The sequence below is a fragment of the Elephas maximus genome, chromosome 3, assembly GCF_024166365.1.
Source record: "Elephas maximus indicus isolate mEleMax1 chromosome 3, mEleMax1 primary haplotype, whole genome shotgun sequence".
Lineage (NCBI taxonomy): Eukaryota > Metazoa > Chordata > Mammalia > Proboscidea > Elephantidae > Elephas > Elephas maximus.
The window spans coordinates 30,028,521-30,056,351 of NC_064821.1; the positions used below are offsets into that span (position 1 = coordinate 30,028,521).

The 27,831-nt window shown below is 38.5% G+C and overlaps 1 protein-coding gene across 4 annotated transcripts in view; it reads left to right on the forward strand.

Annotated features, from left to right (window-relative positions):
* LOC126072191 (zinc finger protein 791-like) overlaps positions 1-26,192 on the forward strand; it is a 39,495-nt gene extending 13,303 nt beyond the window's left edge. For 3 of the 4 annotated variants that reach the window (XM_049876992.1, XM_049876993.1, XM_049876994.1), the window contains exons 3-5: positions 20,426-20,549; positions 21,465-21,591; positions 22,113-26,192. In XM_049876992.1, the coding sequence (XP_049732949.1) occupies positions 20,426-20,549; positions 21,465-21,591; positions 22,113-23,973 (2,112 nt within the window). In that variant the 3' untranslated portion in view covers positions 23,974-26,192. Of the gene's footprint in view, positions 1-20,425; positions 20,550-21,464; positions 21,592-22,112 lie in introns of those variants that run through there. The other variant, XM_049876995.1, reaches the window with a different exon arrangement.
* The last annotated feature ends 1,639 nt before the right edge of the window (positions 26,193-27,831 follow it).

Here is a 27,831-nt window from a genome sequence, read left to right on the forward strand (position 1 = left end):
CAGCGTACAGATTAAATAAGTATGGTGAAAGGATACAACCCTGATGCACACCTTTCCTGACTTTAAACCAATCAGTATCCCCTTGTTCTGTTCAAATGACTGTCTCTTGACCTATGTACGGGTTCCTTATGAGCACAATTAAGTGTTCTGGAATTTCCATTCTTCACAGTGTTTTCCATAATTTGTTATGATGCACAAAGTTAAATGCCTTTGCAATCAATAAAACACAGGGAAATATCTTTCTGGTATCCTCTGCTTTCAGCCAGTGTTCATCTGACATTAGCAATGATATCCCTCATTCCATGCCCTCTTCTGAATCCAGCTTGAATTTCTGGCAGTTCCCTGTCAATGTACTGCTGTAGCCGCATTTGAATGATCTTCAGCAAAATTATACTTTGATTCTCTTAGGGGATACCGAATACCTTCCTAGAGGGAGAAAGAGAGAGGAGTCTGGTTAATGTCCTTGTCTAACTATGGATGAGGTTACTGTCCTGTCAGTCAGTCTTCCTCAATCTCACTGTCGTTTGTAGGGAAGATCCTTATTGGATATGTCTAGAACCCCACAGGTGGGTGTGCTTGAATTCTCAGGGTCACAGTTTCCACTGGAAGCAAATTTCAGGATTAGTTTGTTGTGTTTCTACTGATAATTTTTTAATTAAGTCGATACCAATCTTCTGAAACACAGGGAAATGCCTATTTTAACTGAGGTAAAAGTTACTCTAAAACTGACTAAATCTCGAGAAGGATCTGAAGGACTCCCGTTACATTTACCGTATTTAGCCAGAACGACTAATGTTTTAACTCTTCTAGCCATTTTAGAAACGTTCTGATGGAAATAAACATATAGACCTATCCCTGGTTGCTGGGTTTAAATACAGAGCTCTGACTGAAGTTTTTGATTTGCACAAATATATTAGACTATTTTTTAACGCTTAGTCCTTAAGTGATTAAATCTTGAGTGCTTTTATACTTATGCATGAAATTCCTAGGAAACACATCAAATACTGTTTGATTTATATTATGTTTAAAAGTAAAATTATTGTGTTTTCCCAATAGATAATAACCTTTAAAGCTCAAGTATCAATATCAACTTAACAAGCAGTCATTATGAAGAATTGTCTCTAACTTTGTCCTCATCAACCCCATACTTCTTCCTCCAGCTTCCTTTAGATAAGCAGCTTTATTATAAGATTTCTTAAGCATATTGCCAGTATTTCTTTATATAAGTGCAAGCAAATAGAAATTTTTATCTTCTCTACTTTGTTATACAAAAGATAGCTTGGCATTTATACTTGCCTTTTTCAGTTAATACATTACCCTGGAGATCTTTTCATAACAATATATAGACAACTTGAGTGTGAAGTTGTACAAAATTTCTTAGTATAGAATTTGATGAATCTCTCTTAGTATTTTCTGTTTTTTTACCTCACCACTTTGAATGGACACTCGGAATGTTTCCAGCATTTTCCTTTTACAAAGTTTACTCTAGTGAACATAAATGTAAATTTATAAGATCCAGGTATAAAAAGTTGGGGCATAAAAGCTAAAAGCCCTCTTGACCTAAGACTAGTTAAACCAAAATGAAGGGGCTGTCAGATTACTTGGGGAAATTAATACATGAAAATTAGTTTTCTTTTCTCGTTTTAAATTACATTTTAAACTTTTTACTGTAAAATAAGTATAAAAGAATGCATGGAAGTTTTCAAGTGAAGTTTTTTCTTTATAATTTTTATTGTGCTTTAAGTGAAAGTTTACAAATCTAGTCAGTCTCTCACACAAAAACTTATATACGCCTTGCTACATACTCCCAATTACTCTCCCCCTAATGGGACAGCCTGCTCCCTCCTTCCAGTCTCTCTTTTCCTATCCATTTATGCCAGCTTCTAACCCCCTCTACCCTCTCATCTCCCCTCCAGGCAGGAGATACCAACATAGTCTCAAGTGTCCACCTGATCCAAGAAGCTAACTCCTCACCAGCATCCCTCTCCAACCCATTGTCCACTCTAATCCATGTCTGAAGAGTTGGCTTCAGGAAGTTCTCATCCTGGGCCAACAGAAGGTCTGGGGGCCATGACCACCAGGGTCCTTCCAGTCTCAGTCAGACCATTAAGTCTGGTCTTTTTATGAGAATTTGGGGTCTGCATCCCACTGCTCTCCTGCTCCCTCAGGGGTTCTCTGCTGTGTTCCTTGTCAGGGCAGTCATTGGTTGTAGCCGGGTACCATCTAGTTCTTCTGGTCTCAAGATGATGTAGTCTGTGGTTCATGTGGCAGTTTCCGTCTCTTGGGCTCGTAATTACTTTGTGTCCTTGGTGTTCTTCACTCTCCTTTGATCCAGGTGGGTTGAGACTCATTGATGTATCTTAGATGGGTGCTTGCTAGCATTTAAGACCCTGGACGCCACTCTCCAAAGTGGGATGCAGAATATTTTCTTAATGGATTTTATTATGCCAGTTGACTTAGATGTCCCCTGAAACCATGGTTCCCAAACCCCTGCCCCTGCTACGCTGGCCTTCGAAGCATTTAGTTTATTCGGAAGACTTCTTTGCTTTTGGTTTAGTCCACTTGTGCTGACCTCCCCTGTATTGTGTGTTGTCTTTGCCTTCACCTAAAGTAGTTCTTATCTACTATCTAATTAGTGAATACCCCTCTCCCACCCTCCCTCCCTCCCCCCTCTCGTAACCACAAAGGAATGTTTTCTTCTCAGTTTAAACTATTTCTCAAGATCTTATAATAGTGGTCTTATACAGTATTTGTCCTTTTGCAACTAATTTTACTCAGCATAATGCCTTCCAGGTTCCTCCATGTTATGAAATGTTTCACAGATTCATCACTGTTCTTTATTGATGCGTAGTATTCCATTGTGTGAATATACCATAATTTATCCATTCATCCGTTGATGGGCACCTTGGTTGCTTCCATCTTTTTGCTATTGTTATTGTCATGTAAAGTTTTAATAACACAATTCTAAACACCTGATTATAAATAGGTCTTGAGGAGTTCCTAGAGCCTCTTATTCTGTCCTGTCCTAATCTCATTAACCTGGAGGTAACCACTGTTGTTAGGTGCCGTCGAGTTAGTTCCAACTCACAGCCACCCTGTGTACAACAGAATGAAACACTGGTTCTATGTCATCCTCACAATCATTGTTACGTTTGACCCCATTGTTGCAGCCACTATGTCAGTCCATGTCACTGAGGGTCTTCCTCCGTTTTGATGATCCTTCACTTTACCAAGCGTGATGTCCTTCTCCATGGACTGGTCCCTCCTGATAACATGTCCAAAGTATGTGAGTCGAAGTCTGGCCATCCTTGCTTCTAAGGAGCATTCTGGCTGTACTTCCAAGATGGATTTGTTCTTCTGGCAGTCCATGGTATATTCAGTGTTCTTCACCAACATTGTAACTGCTATCTGTATTTTAGAAATTGTTATTATTGTTATTGCCATTATTATAGCTTTACCACCAAGTCTTAATTTTTAAACTATGTATTCTAGGTGTCGTTGAGCTTTGGATTCATTTTTTTGAACTTTCTATAAATGCAATTACTCTTTTGGGTTCTTTAGTGAATTATTTCCCTCATGGTATTTTTGAGTTTCATACATGTTGATGTCTGTAGCTCTACCCATGTTCCTATGTGTGTATGTATTCCATTTTTTCAGTGGGTCACAATTTACCCATCATTGTACAGCTTACAAAATTTGTTTCAAGTTTAGTTTTTCCTAGTTCATTCTCTTTCTAGAGTCCAAGTGCTCTTGCCCCATAACTCTAATGAGGGCAGTCTGGGCTGCAGATCATAGCCAGGTTTAAATTTATTAGGAAATGCTGATGTAGTTTACCAGTTTTCCCTCCCATATAGTATGCATATGTATTTTATTTGTTTCATTTGCTTGGCAACATGGGGATTGTCGAATAAATTTTGCTTTGTAGAGGGGTATGAAATGATATCTTACTTTAATTTTATTCTGCAGTTATTATGCCAGTATTGAAAGGCTGTGCATATTTTCCCACTATTCATCTTTCTCTGACTTTTTAGAGTTTGTAAAAATGGCTTGGGGGCAGTGTCTGACCACCTCTAACTTTACAAGGGGGAAGGAGAATCAAAATCAACAGTCCAAGGCCCATTCCCATGAATCAGAGTCAGACATGCCCCAGTCTCTGTCATCTTTACCAATTTTGACACCACCCATGGCTATGAGTTTTTCATCCCTCCCATGGCACTCGCTACTTCTCTGCTGGGTTGGATAATTCACTGCAGTGGCCACACAGAACGCACAGACAATATGATTATGGGGTTTATTAGGGAAGTAAGAGGTTACTATTCAGCTTCAAGAATCCTTGGGATACAGTTCTTCCATCAGGACAGTCTCTTCCGATCTGTACTCATAGACACGCCTCTCCCTGGCCCTCTGCCTCTGCCCAAAGGCCCCAGGTTTCTTGCTCCATGGGCTGGGAAGCCCACTGCGCCATCTCCTGCCAGTCTCTCCTTCCACTGTTTCTCACCATCTTCAGCGTTATAGCTCTCTCTTTCTCACTTCTGGTTCCAGCTTCTCAACACAAGGATCCTGGCGGTTCTTCCTTGGTGGTGGTGGGATCCCCTCTCTCCCACTTCTGGGGTGGCTAACTTCAAACCCAGCAGGATGGCAAAACTGACCAATCCCTTTGGTGGACCACAATTACCCTATGCACAGTCCCGCCCAGTGACTTGGGTAGGAGTTACAAGACCGTGGCTAGAAAGGCCTCACAAATATGATCCATCGCACCACAGGGCTTGTTTATAGGATTTGGAAATACATTTTTCATTTATGTATGTTGACTTTTTTTCCCTAATAGTAGCTTATGCAGTCACTCACTTTTTGCTGCCTTTTGATTAATAGTTCTGAATTTTAATATAGTTGAGTTTGTCAGTTTTACATTTTCACATTTAAAATTTATTTGGAATTGATTTTTACATATGGACTATGTAGAAATGCGTTAATTATTCCAATTAGATAATTTGTTGACTTGAGACCACATATTAAATAAAGTGTGTATAGTTTCTGGCAGCGCCGTGCAGTGCTTTCTCTGTCATGTCTCAACTTTCCATATTGGTTTTGGGCATGTTCCTGGACTATTTACTTTTTTCCATTGATCTATTTGTGTATTCTTATTTTGATACTGTACTGTCTAATTTATTATAGCTATACACATATATACACCATCACAGTTATATATATGGGTGTAGGTGTATACATACATATGTATGCATATATGTAAGTGTATGTGTGTGTGTGTGTGTGTGTTTGTTTGGGCAAGTCACCATGCAGTATTCTTTAGAACATCTTGGCTGTTTGTGGATGTTTGTAATTCCACATAAATTTTTGAAGTATGTTCTGGTGAAGTTCTAAGAAAAATAATATATGTTGGAGGTTTTTGGAAGTTCCTAATAAGATTTTAATAAATCTTAATCAAGATTTATTTGGTAAAACAGCATTCTAAAAGCATACTTTAGGTTTTTATTTATTTTTATCAGCTTAGATAACATTTAATAATGTTTTATAATTTTTTATTAGGACTTTTTATTTACTTAACTACACTCCTTGATCCTTTTTATTTTCAGCAAAATGTGTTATCCTTTTTTAAAGTTAAATTTTCAGCTGTTTGGTACTAGTGTATATGTTGTGTGCTGTGAAGTCAATTCCAAATCACAGTGACCCTGTAGGACAGAGTTGAACTGCCCCATACGGCTTCCTAGGCTATAACCTTTATGGGACTAGATCGTCTGGTCTTTTTTCCAGCGCAGTCACCGGTGGGTTCAAACTGCTGACCTTTCAGTTGGCAGCTGAGTGCTTAACTATTGTGCCACCAGGGCTAATCTCTCAGTCCTATAAAAATCTGTATAATCTTTTGGGGCTGTACATACATAGTTTTATAGCTATAAAATAGAATGGGCTGTGGTTTTTTTTTCCCTTTAAAATGTTTAACCTTTTCCCTTTTTTTTTTTTTGAGGGGAATATACTTTTTAAATTCTCTGGGATAATGTTTAATAGGAATGGAATAATGGATATCCTTGTTTTTCATCTGCTTTTTTTGGAAAGTGAACTTTTACTATCTATGTTCTTTGATGAACATTTTTTTTATATATGCCCATGCTTGGCTGCTAACCAAAATGTCGACAGTTCAAATCCACCAGCCACTCCTTGGAAACCCTATGGGGGGCAGTTCTACTCTGTCCTGTAAGGTTGCTATCAGTTGGAATCAACTCGACGGCAACAGGATTGGGTTTTTGTTTGTTTCTTTCTTTTTCCAGATTTGGTTAGAATTTTTTACATACACACAGCTAAATTTATACTAAATATACAGTTGAGTAAAATATAAAATGAACATCCATGTAATGGGTACACCCTTGCTCTTGACTACCTCCATGAGTTGATTTTTAACCACAGTCCCCTTCTGCCCTCTTGATATAACAAATATTTTGATATGTGTAAGGATCATATATTTGCTTTTGTTGATATTTTTTCACTAATGTATATAACCTTAAATAGATACATTTGAAAGGAGCCCGGATGATGCAGTAGATAAACTCTCGGCTGCTAACAGAAATAGTGGTTGTTCGAACTCTCCAGCCGCTTCTTGGGAGAAAGACGTGGCATTCTGCTTCCATAAAGTTCACAGCCTTGGAAACCCTGTTGGGACAGTTCTATTCTGTCCTATATAGGGTTGCTGTGAGTCAGAATTGACTCAACAGCAATGGGTTTTTTTAATATACATTTGAATTTTGATGGTTTTTATGTTGTAATAAGATAGAAAAACACTAAGTGTACTTTTAATACCATTTCCTTTAGTTCACATTTACATTGGGAGGATACCGTGGGTTTGTTCATTTTAAATGCAGTATATTGTTCTTTTGATGGAATATGCTGTAATATTTTAACAATTCAACTTCCTGAAAATATTTGGGAAGTTTCATTTTGGTACTATTATAAACATTGGTTTTATGGTTTTAGTTCTTATATTTAGGTTATCAATGCATTTTGAATTAATTTTTGTACGTGATATAACATATAGGGGATCAACTTCATTCTTTTGATGTGCAAATCCAGGTGTCCCAGCACCATATGTTGTAGATGGAGAGTATTCTTTCCTCATTACAAACCATTTTTTAAAAACATCTTCATTTTTCTGTATTTTCCCCACTTGGATGTGTTATCCTTATTTGAGTCTCTATAAGCCCCGAATATCCTCTGCGTGCTTTTCCAGAAAATCTGCTCCCCTTGAAGGTTTCCACATCTGTGCTGATGGCACATCATCTTTTCAATCTTCATGGGTAAAAATGTTGGACTCATCCTTGCCACCTCTTTCTCTCACACCCCATCCTTCAGTCTACCAGGAACTTCTGTTGGGTCTACCTTTCAGATATCTAGGGACCACCCCTTGCACACTCATTTGTATTGCCACCACTCCAGTCTCAGCATTTCTTACATGATTATGGCCATAATCATCTAACAGATCTGCCAGCTTCTACAGTTGCCCTTACACAAAGGTCTTTTAAGAGCTGTCAGATTAATATTATCCTTTGCTCAAAAGCCTGAAACTGCTCTTTTTTTCACTCAAAAGCCAGAGACTTCACAGCGGCCAGCAAATGCCCAAGAACAAACATAATATGTCCACCTACCCCGGTCACCTTCCAACTTCCTCTACTGTTTCTTGTCCACATCTCACTCTGCTCCATTCACGGTGGTATTTGGCTCAAAGTACAACATACAAGGCCCCTCTGGCCTTTTTCTTCTTTCTGGAACAATCTTTTGCCAGATATCCCCTTGGATAACTCCTTCACATTTCTAACCAGTTGCTGTCGAGTTGATTCCAACTTATGATGACCCCATGTGGGTTCAGAGAGAACTACACTCCATGAGGTTTTTCAATGGCAGTTACCTTCTGGGAGTAGATTGCCAGTCCTTTTTCCAAAGCTCCTCTAGATGGATTCAAACTGCCAACCTTTTGATCAGTCTCTGAGCACTTAATAGTTTGCGCCACCCAGGCATTCGCCTTCACGTCTCTAGGTCAGTACTTAACTTTTTGAGGAACCACCAAATTGCTTTCCCCAGTGGGTGCAGCATTTTACATTCCCACTAGCAATGGATGAGGCTTTTATTTCCTCCACATTCTCAGCAGTAGTTCTAATTTTCTGTTTTTCGTTTTTTAATTATAGCCATCTTAGTGGATGTGAGGAAACCCTGGTGGCATAGTGGTTAAGAGTCACAGCTGCTAACCAAAAGGTTGGCAGTTCGGATCCACCAGGCACTCCTTGGAAACCCTATGGGCAGTTCTACTCCGTCCTTTAGGGTCCTATGAGTTGGAATCAATTCGACGGCAATGGCTTTTGGGTTAGTGGATATGAAGTGGTATCTCATTGTGGTTTTGACTTCTGTTTTCCTAATGACTAATGTGGTCGAGCATCTTTTCTCATGCTTTTTCTATAGTTCTCTGGGAGGATGTCTATTTGCCCATTATTAAAATGGAATGTTTATTTTTTTGTTGTTAAGTTGTAGGAGTTCTTTATATCTCTGGATAGTTAACCCTCTTCAGATACAATTTGCAAATATTCCATTCTGGAGGTTTTCTTTTCACTGTCTTGATAATGTCTGTTGGTGTGCAAAATATTTAATTTTGGTGAAGTACAGTTTATTCATTTTTTATTTGGTTGCTTGTCCTTTTGATGTCATATCTAACAATCCATTGCCAAATTCAAGATCATGAAGCTTTACCCACAAGTTTCCTTCTGAGTTTTATGGTTTTAATTCTTACGTTTAGATGAATAATCCATCTTGAGGTAGTTTTTGTATATGGTGGAGTCCTTGGGTGGCACAGCTTGTTAACTGCCCAGCTACTAATCAAAATGGTGGTGGTTTGAATCCACCCAGGAGCACCTCAGAAGAAGAACCTGTCAGTCTGCTTCCAAAAGATCCAGCCACTGAAAACCCTGTGGGGCACAGTTCTACTCTGACACACATGTAGTCACCATGATTTGGAATCAGCTTGAGTGCAACTGGTGGTTTTTTGTTTTCTTTTCATGGAAACCCTGGTGGCGTAGTGGTTAAGTGCTATGGCTGCTAATCAAAGGGTCTGCAGTTCAATTCCACCAGGCACTCCTTGGAAACTCTATGGGGGCAGTTCTACTCTGTCCATTAGGGTCACCATGAGTCGGAATCCACTCGACAGCAGTGGCTTTGGTTTTTGGTTTCTTTTCATATGGTGTTAGGTAGGGTCCAGCTTCATTCTTTTGCATGTGGAAATCCAGTTGTCTCAGCACTTTTGTTGAGGAGACCATTCTTTCCCTATTGAATGATGTTATTACCCTTAATGAAAATTAATTGACTGTGTTGTTGTTAGGTGCTGTTGAGTCAGTTCTGACTCATAGCGACCCTATGCACAACAGAATGAAACAGTGCCTGGTCCTGCACCAGCCTCACAATTGTTGCTATGCTTAAGTCCGTTATTGCAGCCACTGTGTCAGTCCATCTTGTTGAGGGCCTTCCTCTTTTTAGCTGACCCTCTACTTTACCAGTGATGTCCTTCTCCTAGGACTGATCCCTCCTGATAACATGTCCAAAGTATGTGAGACATAGTCTCGCCATCCTTGCTTCTAAGGAGCATTCTGGTTGTACTTCTTCCAGGACAGATTTGTTCGTTCTTTTGGCAGTTCATGGTATATTCAATATTCTTCTCGAACAGCACAATTCAAAGGCGTCAGTTCTTCTTCAGGCTTCCTTATTCATTGTCCATCTTTTGCATGTATATGAGGCGATTGAAAACACCATGGCTTGCGTCAGGCACACCTTAGTCTTCAAGGTGACATCTTTGCTTTTCAACATGTTAATGAGATCTTTTGCAGCCAGTTTGCCCAATGCAGTACATCTTTTGATTTCTTGACTGTTGCTTCTGTGGGTGTCAATTGTGGATCCAAGTAAAATGAAATCCTTGACAACCTCAAGCTGATCTCCGTTTATCATGATGTTGCTTATTGGTCCAGTTGTGAGGATTTTTGTTTTCTTTATGTTGAGGCGTAATCCATATGTATGGGCGTAGTCTTTGATCTTCATCAGTAAGTGTTTTAAGTCCTCTTCACCTTCAGCAAGCAAGGTTGTGTCATCTGCATAACGCAGGTCCTTGATGAGCCTTCCTCCAATCCTCATGCCCCATTCTTCTTCATATAGTCCAGCTTCTTGGATTATTTTCTTAGTGTACAGATTGACTAGGTATGGTGAAAGAATACAACCCTGATGCACACCTTCCCTGACTTTAAACCATGCAGTATCCTCCTGTTCTGTTCGAATGACGGCCTCTTGATCCATGTACAGATTCCTCATGATCACAATTAAGTGTTTTGGCATTCCCATTCTTCGCAATGTTATCCATAATTTGTTATGATACACACAGTCAAATGCATTTGCATAGTCAAACACAGGTAAACATCTTTCTGGTATTCTCTGCTTTCAGCCAGGATCCATCTGACATCCGCAATGATAGCCCTGGTTCCTAATTGACTCTAGATTGGATTTATTTAGGAACTGACAGTTCTGTTGCATTGGTTTGTGTGTGTAGGCTTATACCAGTGTGACACTGTCTTGATTAGTATAGCTTTCTAAGTTTTGAGTTCAGAAAATGTGAGCCCTCCTATTTTGTTCTTCTTTTTCAGGACTGTTTTGTCTGTTCAGGATTCTTTGCAATCCAATAGAACCTTGAGGATTTTCTAGACCATTTACTGCAAAAAGGGCTATTGGCATTTTGATAGTGATTGTGTTGAATCTGTATACCACTTTGAGTAGTACTGACATCTTAACAAGTTTTCCAATCTATGAAGATGGAATGTCTTTTAATTTATTTAGGTCTTTATTTTATTTTTTTTTTTTACAATGTTTTCTAGTGTTCAGTGTACAAGTCTTTTACTTTCTCGACTGAATTTATTCGTGGGTACCTTATTCTTTTAGATGTTATTGTAAATAGAATTGTTTCCATAATTTTCTTTTCAGCTTGTTGATTAATGGTGTACAGAAACACAACTGATGTTTACTGTCAACATTGTAATCTGCAAATTCATTGAAATCTTTTTTTAGGTCTAGTAGCTTTCTTGTGGATTTTTAGCAATTTTTCTATGTGATTGTGTCATATTTAAATAGAGATACTTCTATTTCCTATCAGAATTGGATCCCTTTATCTTCCTAACTTCTCTGGCTATGACATCCTTTACCATGTTGAAAGTTGTTAGGTGCTGTCAAGTCAGTTCTGACTTATAGTGACCCCATGTATAACAGAACAAAACACTGCCCAGCCTGCACCATCATCACAGTTGTTTCTGTGCTTGAGCCATTGTTGGAGCCACTGTGTCAGTCCATCTTGTTGAGGATCTTCCTCTCTTTTGCTGACCCTCTACCAACCATGATGTCCTTCTCCAGGGATTGGTCCTTCCCGATAACATGTCCAAATTAAGTGAGGCAAAGTCTTGCCATCCTCACTTTTAAGGAGCATTCTGTCTCCTTAGAACAATGTTGAATATTGGTGTGAAAGCAGGCATTCTTGTCCTGTTCTTGATCTTAGGGGTGAAGTTTTAATTCTTTCATACCGGAATATTATGCCACCAGCTGCAATCGAATCGATTCCGACTCAGCGACCCTGTAGGAGTTTCCAAGGCTGTAAATCTTTATGGAAGCAGACTGCCACATCTTTTTCCCACGGAGCAACTGGCGGGCTCAAACCACTGACCTTTTGGTTATCAGCCAAGCCCTTTACCACTGCACTTCCAGGGCTCCGTGGTGCTAATTGTGGGTTTTTCATGAATGCTTATTATCATATTAAGGAATTTCCCTTTGATTGCTAGTTAATTGAGTATTTTTATCATCAAGGGATGTTAGATTTTGTGAGATACTTTCTCTTATCAGTTGAAATGATCATGTGGTTTTTTTCCTTCGTATTTTTTTTATTATTGATGTCGTGTTACATTAATTTTGTAATGTTTAGCTATCCTTGCATTCTGGGATAAACTCCTCTTGGTCATGATGCATAATGATTCTAATATGCTGTTTGGTTTGGTTTCTAGTATTTTGTTGAGTATTTTTACATCTATATTCATGAGGGAAATGGGTCTGTCTTTTTTTTATTTCCTTTTCTGGTCAGCCTGTATCTGGCTTTGGTATCTGAGTAATGCTCACCTCATAGTGTGTTAGGAAGTGTTCCCTCTTCTATTTTTGGAGGCATTTTTAAGAAAGATTGATGTAAATTCTTCTTTAAATGTTTGGTAGCATTCAGCAGTGAAGCTATCTGGGCCTGGTCCTTCCACTGTTGGGATAATGTTGTTTACTGATTCAGTCTCTCTACTTGTTATAGTTTTGTTGAATTTTTCTATTTCTTTTTGAGTCAATTTAGGTAATTTGTGTTTCTAGGAATTTGCCCTTCATTGTGTTCTCTTGTAATCTTTTTTATTTCTGTCCGATCAATAGTAATGTCTTCATATTCATTTCAGATTTTGGTTATTTGCCTCTTCTGTCTTTGGTCAGTCTAGCTAAATGTTTGTCAATTTTATTGATCTTTTTCAAAAATCCAAGTTCTTGTTTTGTTGATTGTCAGTTTCTCTATTCTGCATTTCATTTATCCACACTGTAGTCTTCATTGTTTCTGTTTTTCTAGTATCTTTGGGCTTATTTTACTTCTCTTTTTCTGTTTCTTCAAAGTATAATATTATTGATTTGAGAGATCTCTTTTGTAATGTTGGCATTTAGTGTTATAAATTTTGCTCTGAGCACTGTCTTCCCTCCATCCTCGAAGTTGTGGAAATTTTGCTTTTATTTTTATCTGTGTCTAAGTATTTTCTAATTTCCCTTGTGATTTTTTAATCCCTTACTGTTTGTTTATTTAATAATTTGTTGTTTAGTTTCCACATATTTGTGATATTTCTTCTGTTCCTGGTTTTTAGTTTCACTGCATTATGGTCAGAGAAGGTACAGTTTATGATTTCAATCTTTTTGAATTGTATTGAGACTTGTTTTTTGACCTAACACATGGTCTATTTTGGAAGATGATCCATTTGCACTGGTGAAAAATGTGTATGCTGCTTTTGGGTGGAGTGTTGTATATGTCTTTGAAGTCTAGTTGTTTTATACTGTTAACTCAGATCCTGTTATTTTCTTATTGATATTTTGTCTAGTCTGTCCATTATAGAAAGTGGTATATTGAAGACTGCCGCTCTGAATGTAGAACTATCTTATTTCTCCATTCAGTTTGGTTATTGTTTGTTTTGTTCACCTTCTCATTTTCTTTTGGATGTGGTTTTTAGATGTTTTCTTTGTGGTTACCATGGAGATTACATTTACCATCTTAGATTTATAACAGTGGAAATTAAATTATCAGTGTCTTAACTTTAATAGTATACAAAAGCTTTGGTTCTACATAGCTCCATTTCCCCGCCTTACGTTTTGTTCTCACAAATTACATCTTTATCCATTTTGTCCCAAGTAACAAATTTATAAGTATTTTTTTATACATTTGTTATTTTAATCACGTATGACATAAGAGAGGAGCCCTGGTGGTACAGTGGTTAAGCACTCAGCTGCTGACTGAAAGGTCAGCATTTAAACCCAGCAGCTGCTTTACAGGAGAAAGATGTGGCAGTCTTCTTCCATAAAGATTTACAGCCTTGGAAACCCTATGGGGCAGTTTTACTCTGTCCTACAGGGTCACTATGAGTTGGATTCACCTCAATGACAGTGGGTTATGACATTAAAAAAAAAAAAATAGAGGTACAAACCTAAAATACAATAATACTGGCTTTTATATTTTCATATATAAATGTTTTTACTAGAGCTCTTTGTTTATATAGCTTCCCATTACTATCTAGTGGGTTTTTTTCTTTTCAGCCTGAAGGATTCTCTTTAGCAATTCTTGTAAAAAAAGTCTAGTGGAAACCAGCTCCCTAAGCTGTTGTTTGTCTGGGCATATTTTAATTTCACCCTCATTTCTAAAGGACTGTTTTGGCAGGTATAGAAGTCTTGGTTTACAGGTGGTTTTTTTTTTTTTTCCTTTCAGCCTTGTAAGTACAGGTAGTCCCCAGGTTACCAAAGAGATCTGTTCCTAACTCTGTCTTTAAGTCAAATTTGCAGATAAGTTAGAGCAGGTGCATACAATTCTTATTAAGCCTTACTTTAGTGCAGGAAAAGTTTTAAAGCTTTTCATTGACTTAGAAGCTGCATTAAGCAAGTGAAGAAGATTGTGATGAAGAATTTATTACACGTAGGGTTTGGTTGAGTCGGGTTGGTTCAGTCATTTCAAAGTGAGGGCAAATTTACATAACATTAAAAGGCAAGTATGAGTTATCCATAAGTTGGACGTTAGTAACTCAGGAACTGCCTGTATGTCATCCCACTACATTCTTGTTTCCCTGATATCTCTTAATTTTTTGAGGATCCCTCATATGCTACTTCTTTTGAGGATCCCTCATATGCTACTTCTTTTGAGGATCCCTCATATGCTACTTCTTTTGCTTTTTTCAATATTCTCTCTTTGCTTTCACTTTCGACAGTTTAATTATAATTTCTCTAAGTGTAGATCTCTGAGTTATTTCTTAAAGTTCATTGAGCTTTTTGGGTATGCAGATTCATGTGTTTCATAAAATTTGGGACAATTTCAGCCATTGTTTCTACAAATATTCTTTTTGCCCCTTTCTTCTTTTTTGAGTATGCATGTGTTGGCCTACTTGATGATGTTCTGCAAACATATCTGGCTCTGTTTACCTTTCTTCATTCTTTTATGTTTCTTTTTGTCAGACAATAATTTCAGTTGTCCTATACCAATTTCACTGATTCTTTCTTCTGCCCAGTGAGATACGCGGTTCAGCTTCTCTAGTGAATTTTTCATTTTGGTTGTTGTACTCTTCAGTTTCAAAATTTGTTTGGTTCCTTTGTATAATTCACATCTCCTTATTGATATTCTTACTGTTTTTATTATTGTTAGTTGCCAACCCCCTGAGTGTGGTAAAATTTCTCCATAGGGTTTTCAAGGCTGTGACCTTTTGGAAGAAGATTGCCAGGCCTGTCTTCTGAGGAGCCTCTGGATGGGTTCAAACCACCAAACTTCCAGCTACTATTGAGCACTTAACCTTTTGCACCACCCAGGGACTCCTCTTATTTTGTTAGTATATTGTTTTCATTTAGTTTTTTGTCCACGTTTTCCCATAGCTCTTTCACTCCACCCCACTCTGGGACTGCAGGCTGCCACCACTATAAGACTGCCACCTAACCAGGGAGCAGTTGAGGCTTGAGCAAGCAGAAAATTCCACAAAGCTTTCCTACTATTTTGAAATCACCTTTTTCTTGGTTCTGTGATTGCTTAGTTCTGTAAACCTTTGACTGGTTCTGAAGTTCTTACAAAGTTGAACATTTTCTGCTTGTTTTGTGTGTTTCTGTGTTTCCTGGTGGACAGAGCATGGAATTACTTATGTTACCTTCTTGCTGCCCTGTGTCCCATCTCTCTCCATCCCTTTACTTTTTTATATTTGTGTCTTTATAAGCATTCTGGATTTATAAACATCTACCTCATTTGCTACCATTTTCTGTTTCTTGCCCTTTGTTTCCTTTTTTTGTCCACCTTTTCTCTCTTGTGTTTTATTTTAGCATTTTATGGTTCCATTTTTCTCTTCAGACTTAGCATGTAAATTTTTTTTTTTTTACTTTTTCAGTGATTACTCTAGAGTTTGCATTATATAAGTAATCGATTACACTTTAAAATTACATAATACCTCTTCATTAGTAGTATAAGTATCCTAAAACAGTTTTCCCAGTTTCTTCTTCCTGTCCCTTATAAATTGCTATTCTTCGTTTCACGAGTCAATAAGTTATAATCACCGAATCTATTGTGTTGTTCTTAGGTGCCCTCGAGTCAGTTCCAATTTCTACCAGCCCTCTGTACAACAGAACAACACACTGCCTGGTCCTGCACCGTCCTCACAGTCGTTATGCTTGAGCCCATCATTGCAACTATTGTGTCAATGCATCTTATTGAGGAGCTTCCTCTTTTTCACTGACCCTCTACTTTACCAAGCATGATGTCCTTCTCCAGGGACTTGTCCCTCCTGATAACATGTCCAAAGTATGTGAGACAAAGTGTCACCATCCTTGCTTCTAAGGAGCATTCTGGTTGTACTTCTGCTAAGACAGATTTGTTCTTCTCGCAGTCCATGATATATTCAGTATTCTTCTCCAATACCGTAATTCAAAGGCATCAGTTCTCCCGTCTTCCCTTCCACTGTCCATCTTTTGCATGCATATGAGGCAGTTGAAAGCTGCTCGAGTCAGGCACACCTTAGTCCTTAAAGTGACGTCTTTGCTTCTTGACACTTTAAAAAGGTCTTTTCCATATTTGCCCAATGCATTTGATTTCTTGACTGCTGCTTCCCTGGGTGTAGAATGTGAATCTAAGTAAAATGAAATCCTTGACAACTTCGGTGTTTTCTCCATTTGTCATGACATTACTTATTGGTCCAGTTGTGAGGATTTTTGTTTTCTTAATGTTGAGGCGTAACCCATATCGAAGGCTGTGGTGTTTGGTCTTCATCAGTATGTGCTTCAAGTCCTCTTCACTTTCAGCAAGATTGTGTCATCTACATAATGCAGGTTGTTAATGAGTCTTGCTCCAGTCCTGATGTCGTGTTCTTCTTCATATAGTCCAGTTTCTCTGATTATTTGCTTAGCATACACAGCAAATAAATATGGTGAAAGGATACAGCCCTGATGCACACCTTTCTTGATTTTGAAACGTGCAGGCACTGGGGGTCTTTTTTAGTATCCTCTTACTCTGTTCAAACAACTGCCTCTTGGTCTGTGTGCAGGTTCTGCATGAGTACAGGTAATTGTTCTGGAATCTACTGTGGCTGTTATATTTAACAAACTGTTGTCTGTTAAACGAATTAAGAATAAGAAAGGTAAAATATTTTACCTTCATTTCTTTTTTCTAATGCTCTCCTATCCTTTTTTACACATTCGAGTTTCTGACCTATATCATTTTCCTTCTCTTCTATGAAGACCTTCCTTTAACACTCCTTGCAAGACAGGTATACTGGCAACAGACTCCCTCTATATTTGTCTGAGAATGCATATATTTCTCCTTCATTTTTAAAAGATAATTTACTAGATGCAAAATTTTAGGTTGGTAGTTTTCATCTTTCAGTCCTTTAATATTCTACTGTTTTCTTGCTTGCATGGCTTCTGAATACAAGTAAGCTATACTTACTTTTCTATAGATGTGTTTTTTCCCATGGCTTCTTTTTTATTTTCTTTCTGTTCAATTTTTCTGCAGTTGAAGTATGATATACCTAGGTTTAACTTTTATTGTATATATCTCATATATTGTATATAAACAGCAAGTATACACGTGGACCTCACCAGATGGCATACGCAGGAATTAAATCGACTACACCTGTGGGAAAAGACAATGAAAAGGCTTAATATCAGCAGTCAGAACAAGGCCAGGGGCTGACTACAGAACAGATCATCAGTAGCTCATATGCAAGTTAAGTTGACATTGAAGAAAATCAGAACAAGTCAATGAGAGCCGAAATACAACCTTAAGTATATCCCACCTGAATTTAGAGACCATCTCAAGAATAGATTTGACACATTGAACACTGATGACCAAAGACCAGACAAGTTGTGGAATGACATCAAGGGCATCGTACCTGAAGAAAGCAAAAGGTCATTAAAAAGACAGGAAAGAGAAAAGTCCAAATGGACATCAGAAGAGACTCTGAACGTTGCTTTTGAATGTTGAATAGCTAAAGTGAAAGGAAGAAATGATGAAGTAAAAGATTTCAAAAAATTTGCACGAAAAACTTCAGTGGGCAGCTAGAGAAGACAAAGTATTATAGACATGTGCAAAGACCTGGAGATGGAAAACCAGAAGGGAAGAATATGTTCTGCGTTTCTCAAGCTGAGAGAACTGAAGAAAAAAATTCAAGCCTTGAGTTGCAATATTGAAGGATTCTATGGGTAGAATATTAAACAACGAGGGAAGCATCAAAAGAAGATGGAAGGAATACACAGAGTCACTATACCAAAAAGAATCAGTCAACAGGACATACCAGATGAGCAGGAACCAATGGTACTGAAGGGAGAAGTCTAAGCTGTACTGAAGGCATTGGTGAAAAACAAGGCTGTAGGAATCAGCAGAATACCAACTGAGATGTTTCAACAAACAGATGCAGTTTCATCTATGCCAAGAAATTTGGAAGAAGCTACCTGGCCAACCAACTGGAAGAGACCTATATTTATGCCTATTCCCAAGAAAGATGATCCCACCAAATGCAGAAGTTACTGAACAATATCATTAATATCACATAATCATTAATATCACATGCAGGTAAAATTTTGCTAAAGATCATTCAAAAGTGGCTGCTGCAGTATATAGACAGGAACTGCCAGAAATTCAGGCTGGATTCGTAAGAGGACATGGAACCAGGGATATCATTGCTCATGTCAGATGGATCATGGCTGAAAGCAGAGTATACCAGAGACATGTTTGCCTGTGTTTTATTGACTATGAAAAGGCATTCGACTGTGTGGCTCCTAACAAATTACAGATAACATTGGAAAGAATGGGAATTCCAGAACACCTAATTGTGCTCATGAGGAACCTGTACATGGATTAAGGGGCAGTCATTCAAGCAGAACAAGGGGATACTGTGTTTTAAAGTCAGGAACGGTGTGTCAGAGTTGTTTCCTCTCACCATACTTACTCATTCTGTATGCTGAGCACATAATCCAAGAGGCTGGACTACATGAAGAAAAACAGGGCATCAGGATTAGAAGAAGACTCATTAACAACCTGTATTATGCAGATGACACAACCAAGCTTGCTGAAAGTGAAGAGGACTCGAAGCACTTACTGATGAAGATCAAAGACCACACAGCCTTCAGTATGGGTTACAGCTCAGTATAAATAAAAAATCCTCACAACCGGACTAGTGAGCAACATCAGGATAGACGGAGAAAAGACTGAAGTTGTCAAGGATTTCATTTTATTTGGATTCACAATCAACAACCATGGAAACAACAGTCAGGAAATCAAAAGATGCGTTGCATTGTGCAGATCTGGTGCAAAAGACCTCTTTAAAGTGTTGAAAAGCAAAGATGTCACCTTGAAGACTAAGGTGCACCTGACCCAAGCCATGGTGTTTTCAGTCACCTTCTATGAATTGTGAAAGCTGGATGATGAATGAAGAAGACCAAAGAAGAGTTGATGCCTTTGAATTGTGGTAATTGAGAATACTGAATATACCAGGGACTGCCAAAAGAACAAACAAATCTGCCTTGGAAGTAGTATAATCAGAATGCTCCTTAGAAGCAAGGATGGCAAGACTGTGCCTTACATACTTTGGACATGTTGTCAGGAGGCATCAGTTCCTGGAGAAGGACATCATGCTTGGTAAAGTAGGGAGTCGGCGAAAAAGAGGAAGCCCCTCAATGAGATGGATTTACAGTGGCTGCAGCAATGGCTTAAGCATAACCATTGTGAGGATGGTGCAGGACCTGGCAGTGTTTTGTTCTGTTGTATGTGGAGTCATTATGAGTCAGAACAGACTCGATGGCACCTAACAACAACAACAACATCTTTTTTGGTGTTCTCTGAACTTCCAGATCTGTGGTTTGGGTTCTATCATTAATTTTGTAAAAATTTCAGTCATTCTTCAAATATTTAATTTCTTTTCTTCTGTTATTCTCATTAAGCATATGTTACACCTTTTGGCTCACAGGTCTTGGATATTCTGTCCCCCTTTTTTGTTCCTTTTTCTTTGTATTTCAGTTTTGCATGTTACATCAGAATCAACTCAGTGGCCTATTGGTATTGACCTATTTTCAAACTCATTGGTTTTTCCTTGGCTGTGTCCAGTCTATTGCTGATTCCATTAAAGGCATTCTTTATTTCTATTACAGTGTTTCTTGATTTCTAGGATTTCCTATTGATTTTTCTTAGAGTTTCCATCTCTCTGTTCACATTACTCATCTTTTTTTGCATGTGATCTACTTTTTCATTTGGAGGACTTTTTATATGAATCATCACCACCACACCTGTTGACATCGAGTAGATTCTGACTCATAGCAACCCTATTGGACAGAGCAGAATTGCCCCATAGGACATAGTTTTATTAAATTCCCAGTCTGTTAATCCCAAAATCTCTGCCATATCTGAGTCTAGTTCTGATGCTTGCTTTGTTTAATCAATAGGAAAAATTGTCAGTTCCTCAGTCTTTCTAAGTTATTAATAATCTTTTGGAACCAACTTGATGGCATGTGACAACAAGAACAATGAATTCTCAGTTCATCAGGACTGTCAGCCTCACCCATCCTTTTGCATATATTGGGGAAAAAGGTACGTTGCTGATCCAAAATATGTGTGATGTTTTAGGACTCAGTGGTGTTTGAGGATGTGGCTGTGGAATTTACCCAGGAAGAGTGGGCTTTGTTGGATTTTTCTCAGAGAAAACTCTACAGAGATGTGATGATGGAAACCTTCAGTAACCTGGACTCAGGTAAGCATAGCTTCATGTTTCTTATTTACTTATTTGTTGAATAAATGTATTTACGGCACAGTGGTTAAAGAGCTACAGCAGCTAACCAAAAGGCCAGCAGTTCAAATCCACCCGCTGCTCCTTGGAAACCCTATGGAGTAGTTCTCCTCTGTCCTATACAGTCAGAATCGACTCAACGACAACAGGATTTTTCATCAACCTTATAGGATTTGGGTTGACGAATTGGAATACATTGGCAAACATAACAGGCACTGTCACTGCCTTCATGGGGCTTAGACTCATTGGCTTCCCCATGAAAGCAAAAATTTATGTATTAATTGACTATTAGTTGAGCGTCAGGGAAATGTGCTCCTCTATCTCCTATTATTTGCCTCTCTCCATTAGTACCATGTCAACTACCCTAATTTTCCTCTCTAAGGGAAAGATCTTAGGAGAGTGGAGATGAGACTTACCCAGTGGTGCAGTATCAGGAAGTAGGAAGGCAAGAATCCTTTCAGGGACCAGCCCTGAAAGGATGGAATTACATTTGAAGAAACAACTCAAAATAGTCTTTGGCTTTGAGGAGGTAGGACTTACAGACATACCTGAGCTGAGTTTTTTTAGTTTTCATTAATCCTCTAGTGCCTTCTGTGTTTGCGGGAAAAGACTTAAACACCATTTTCTCTTTTAACATTAACACACATACATTGTTTGCAGTATCTTTTTATTTTACTTCCTTAAATATATCCTATTTATAACACCATCACTCTCAATTGTTATGGAATTATTTCTTAGTAAATTTCTTACCCTTTTGACCATTGCCAAAGTCCTGTAACAGCCAAATACCTCAAAGTCTGTCTGTCTTCACATGTGCCTTGTTCCTCATAAAATTTCCTGTTTTATCTTGTAAAACTCCCCTTAAAATTATTGGGTCAGTTTTTAAACAGGATAATAATGAACAAGCATTGTCCATGAAGAGTGACTCCTGGTTATCCACGTTAGGAGAAATCTGTGAATACTATGGCCGTGAACATCAGTACAACAACCAGGGGAGGCACATGAGGTTAGTATCTTTTGCATGACAATAAGCAATCCTTCGGGATAGTCTTAAAGTGTCATGACATTTGTGTGTGTGTATGTGTGTATAACTGGCTCTAAAATGTGTGTTTAACTACTAAATGGTGAGTTCATAATTTTCTCAACTCAGTATTTCCACAAATGTGTATCAGATATTATTTAAAACATTTAATTTGTATCCAGTTATCAGAAAGGCTCATTTTTTCGAAAAACTGTTGTCACAGTGGTTAAGAACTTGGCTGCTAACAGAAAGGTTGGCAGTTCAAATCCATCACCTGCTTCTTGGAAACTCTGCGGCAGTTCTCTGTCCTACAGGGTCGCTATGAGTCAGAACCTACTCGACAGCAGTGGGTTTGGTTTTGGGTGACAGTAACGGTAGTGCCCACTGCTAGATGATTCAAGTTACGCAGTACGAGACAACTCAGGGCAGAAAGTATACATATTCATTTTGTATGGTAATTGTGAAATGGTAACAAATTCTAACAGCCTGCTTCCTGTTTTTAACAGAATGTCTACAGTAGAGAGCCTCTACGAAAGTAAAGATGGTAAAGTAAATACAGGTGAAGAAGGTAATCAGTGTGGAAAAAATTTCAGCTGGATTGGAAATCTTACTAGTCTCAAAAGGATGTCTCCTGGAGTAAATCCTTTTCAGTGCTTTGAATGTGGAAAAACCTTCATCAGTCATTTATCATTTAAGTATCACATCAGATCTCACACTGGATACAAACCTTATTGTAAGGAATGTGGAGAAGACTGCAGTTGTCCTTCTTACCTGAAACCTCGTGTGAGAGAGAAACTTTGTAAATGTAAGGATTATGGGAAACCTTGTAATTGTTTCTTACCTCTCACTAAGCGTATAAGAGTTCACATTGGAGAGAGGCCTTATGGGTGTAAGGAGTGTGGGAAAGCCTTCAGTTATCTCTCAAGCCTCACTAGACACATAAGAACTCACAGTGGAGAGAGGCTTTTTGAATGTAAGAAATGTGAGAAAACCTTCAGTTGTTCCTCATCCCTTGCTGTGCATATAAGAACTCACAGTGTGGAGAGGCCCTATGAATGTAAAGAATGTGGAAAAACCTTCCGTTATTTCTCAGATCTCACTAAACATATAAAAACACACAGTGGAGAGAGGCCTTATGAATGTAAAGAATGTGGGAAAGCCTTTATTTATCTCTCAAGCCTCACTAGACATATAAGAACTCACAGTGGAGAGAGGCTATTTGAATGTAAGGAATGTGGGAAAGCCTTTAGTCGTTCCTCATCCCTGGCTAAACATATAAAAACTCACAGTGAAGAGAAGCCTTATGAATGTAAGGAATGTGGGAAAGCCTTTCGTTATTTCTCAGATCTCACTAGACATGTAAGAACTCATAGTGGAGAGAGGCCTTATGAATGTAAGGAATGTGGGAAAGCCTTTATTTGTTCCTCATCTCTCACTATACATGTAAGATCTCACAGTGGAGAGAGGCCTTACGAATGTCAGGAATGTGGGAAAGCCTTTACTCGGTCGTCACACCTCACTACCCATATAAGAACACACAGTGAAGAGAGGCCTTATGAATGTAAAGAATGTGGAAAAGCTTTTAAGCATTTTGCAGAACTCACTAGACATGTTAGAGTTCACAGTGAAGAAAATCCTTATGAATGTAAGGAATGTGGGAAAGCCTTTAGTTGTTCCTCATCTCTCACTATACATATAAGATCTCACAGTGGAGAGAGGCCTTATGAATGTGAGGAATGTGGGAAAGCCTTTACGCGGTCCTCACACCTCACTACCCATATAAGAACACACAGTGAAGAGAGACCTTATGAATGTAAAGAATGTGGAAAAGCCTTTAAGCATTTTTCTGAACTCACTAAACATGTAAGAGTTCACAGTGGAGAGAAGCCTTATGAATGTAAGGAATGTGGGAAAGCCTTTAGTCAGTTTTCACGACTCACTAGACATGTTAGAGTTCACAGTGGAGAGAAGCCTTTTGAATGTAAGGAATGTGGAAAATCCTTTAGTCAGTTTTCATACCTCACTGGCCATATAAGAGCTCACAATGGATACAGGCCTTATCAATGTAAAGAATGTGGGAAAGCCTTCATTCGGTCCTCACACCTAACTGAACATATAAGAACGCACAGTGGAGAAAGGCCATATAAATGTAAAGAATGTGGGAAAGCCTTTTTTCAGTCCTCACACCTCACTAACCACGTAAGATCTCACACTGGAGAGAAGCCTTATGAATGTAAGGAATGCGTGAAAGCCTTTAGTTGTTTCTCATCTTTCCGTAAACATGTTAGAACCTTCCATGGAGTTAGGCCTCATGATAGGAATGTGAGAAAGTCTTTAGTCAGTTCTCACACGTCACTGACCATATAATAGAATGGAGAGAAACGGCAGTGCAGTGAATTGGTATCAAATGGGCCTCCTAGCTGTGGTCTTCTAACTCCCACACAATGATTGGGTGGGACTATGCAAATAGGTGCATGGAACCCTTGTAGGGGATTGGTCAGTTTTGCTATCTTAAAGGTTTAAAAAAAAGCCAATCCCAGAGAGGAATGGAGGACACCACTACCATCAGGAAGACTGGACCAAGGTCCCTGCGCTTAGACACTCCTTAACCCAGGAGACAGAGCTTAATGCTATAAGAGGAGCAACACAAACAGAAGTGGTTGCAAGCATAGCTGAGGGATGGGTGGCAATAGAACCAGGAGACCAGTGCAAGATCGTGCAGTGTGCTTCCCAGCCCACAGAGCAAGGGAGGTACAGTGGGCTTACCCACAGAGTAAGAGAGCTGAATCCCTTTGGACAAGAGGTTTCCTGGCAGAGTAGATTTCCTCCAGGCACTTACCAGCATGGGTAAGAAGCTGTAACACTTGCCTGAACAGGGCAGAGGCTGGCAGTAGAGGCCAGGTCCGAACAAGGCTCACCAACAGCAAGGACCTGACCAGGGCCCAGTGGCAGAGGGTAAGAAACTGTCCTGATTGAAGAACTGTATCTTGACTTGTTTCTGTTACTTCCATATTGATTGTGATCGTAAATTGTAACTTGTTAATCTAATAAACCTCATTAATTGTGAATATGGTCTGAGTTCTCTGTGGCTATTGCAGGAAATTATCAAACCTAGCAGAGAAGTAAAGAGTGCTGTGGGATGCAGGCTAGTGTCAGAATTGGTAAAAAAAAAAATTCGAGGGTGGAGGTATGTTTGAGTTCCACCTCATAGGAACCAGGTTTGGTCTTTGGGCTAATGATGACGGTAATTCTCTCTGCCCCCGCTGAAGTCAGAAGATGGCTTCTGACACCATACCATATTTACAGAAGCTTTATGAATGGTAAGGAATGTGGGATAGCCTTTAGTTGGTCCTTATCCCTCACTAACCATAGAACAGTTTACAGTGTAGAGAGGTCTTGAGCATAATAAATGTCAGAAAGCCCGTACCTCAGTAACCATAAAGGAATTCCCAGTGGAGAGAAGGCTTAGGAATGTAAGGATGTGGGAGAGCCTTTAGTTATTATTCTGTAATAAACATAAGAACTCACAGTGGAAGGGGCCTTATATATGTAAGGAATGAAGGAAACTTCAGTTCTCTCAGCCTTTTGAAGATGTGAGAAGGTACACTGGAAAGAAACAACACATGCGTAAGTAATGTTGGAAGGCTTTTGGTAATCCTTCGTCTTTTAAAAACCTGAAAGAAAACACATGGGAGAGAAACCATGTTGTAGTGTAAGGAATGTCACATGGGAAAGTTTTTGCTTTTCTCCCTGTACTTTCAAAGATGTGAAGTTTCATGCATATGGGAAAGCCTTTACTAATAACCTCTATTAAATACATGAGAAGTGATACTTCTGAAAAACTATGTCCATGTAAGGAACATGGAAACATCTACAAATCTTCTGGAATTCCTAGAAAATATGTGAAATATTACACCATGGATTCAGCTGGTGGGTTCAAACTGCCGACTATTCAGTTAGCAGCCAAATGCCTATCCACTGTGCCACCAGGCCTCCTTCCATTGATCCTAGTGATAGTGGAAATACTGAAAGTCTAGAAACTCTCAGTGTACAACAGCAGTGGAGTTTTCAGTAAAACCCTGGCTGAATGTCACAGTATTGTGCTATCAGTAAATGAATTTCTTAAGAAAAAGTTTAGTCCACAATAGGAGAGGCAGTCATAGCTTATTCTTATTTGAAAAGCAGGGTATAAAACAGCATTATACATGATGATGGCAGTTTTATAAAATACATATGCAGAAAAACCAAACTGTAGAACAGCCTAGAACATTAACAGGGAATCTCTTGCACAGGTGAAATTGATTTCTGTAGTCACTTTGCTTCTTCCTGATTTGCAGTTTTTCTTCAGTCTACTGTTTGTGTATGTATATATATTAACTTAAAAATAGTAATTCACTTTTCCAATATACAGTAGTAAAGAGTTGTGACAAATATATCAAGTAGTATAACCAGTACCACGAGAGTACAGAAGAGCATTCTTCTCTCTATAAATATTCCTAGTGCTACCCCTTTTTAATCAAATTTCCCCTCAATCTGAATCCTTGGCATCTGTCCCTATACATGTCATTCACTATGTAGCTTTTAGATTCTGGTATCTGTTATTTAGCATAATGAAGAAATTCATCTGTGTTGATAAATGTATCAAGATTTTTATTGTTTTGTAGTTCATTGTATACACATTTCCCAGTTGTGTATTTGCCAGTGGAAGGATGTGAGTTTTTTCTTGTTTTCATTAATAAAACAGCTATAAGCACTCAAGCATAGACATTTTGTATGTGTGAATATGCATGTTTCCTTTTTCTTGTGTATATCTATGAGTGGAATTGCTGTGTCATATTGTGGGTGTATGTCTACCTTTATTAGAAACTTCTTGTTATGGATTGCATTGTGTCCCCCCCAAAATGTGTCAACTTGGCTAGGCCATGATTCCCAATATTGTGTGGTTATCCACCATTTTTGTCATCTGATGTGATTTTCCTATGTGTTGTAAATCCTACCTCTATGGTGTTAATGAGGCAGGACTAATTCTACAAGATTAGGTTGTGTCTTAAGTCAATCTCTTTTGAGATATAAGAGAAGTGAGCAGAGAGACATGGGGACCCCATACCACCAAGAAAACTCATGTATTTTGGACATGTTATCAGGAGGGACCAGTCCCTAGAGGACATCATGCTTGGTAGAGGGTCAGCGAAAAAGAGGAAGACCTTCAATAAGATATATTGACACAGTGGCTGAAACAGTGCACTTAAGCATACCAACGATTGTGAGCATGGAGCAGAACTGGAAGTATTTCATTTTGTTGTACAGAGGGTCGCTATGAGTCAGAACCGGCCCAACGACATGTAACGACAACTTTTTGCTATTGCGAATAGTGCTGCAGTGAACATAGGTATACATATGTCTGTGCATATCACTACTTTTAGGTCCCTAGGTGGTGTGGTGGTTAAGTGCTATGGCTGCTAACCAAAAGGTTGGCAGTTTGAATCCACCAGGCACTCCTTGGAAACTCTATCGGGCTGTTCTATTTTGTCTTATCGGGTTGCTATGAGTCGGAACCAACTCAATGGCAATGGGTTTTTTTTTTTTTCTTAAGTATATACCTGGGACTGCAATTGCTGACCCACATGGTAGTTCTATTTTTTTTTTTTTTTGGAATCATCATACTGATTTTCACAACAGTTGTACCATTTTACATTCCCACCAGAGATGGATAATGGTTCTGATGTCACCACATCCTCTCCAACATTTTTGTTTTTTTTTTAATCATTGCCATTCTAGTAGGGGTGTGGTGGTATCTCACTGTAGTCTTGATTTACATCTATATAAGGCTAATGATAATGAGCATCTTTTACTGTGCTTGTTGGGTGCTTGAATAACCTCTTTGGTGAAGTTTCTATTCAAGTCCTTTATCCATTCTTCGATTCCATTATTTTTCGTCATCTTAAGTTGTATATGTTTTATACATAAATTTTGTATATTAGACCCTTATTGGGTATGTGGTTCCTGAAACTTTTTACCAGCCAGTAGATTGTTTTCTACTATTTGATGAAAAGTATTTTAATTTTCATGAGGTCCCAATGATATATTTTGCCATCTGCTGCTCATGCTTTTGTTATATATATTGTTATTAAAAAAAAACAAATCTAGGTCCCATAGCTTTGTTCCCATATTTTCTTCTGAGAATTTTATAATTTTAGATTTAGCGTTTGGGTCCTTGACTGATTT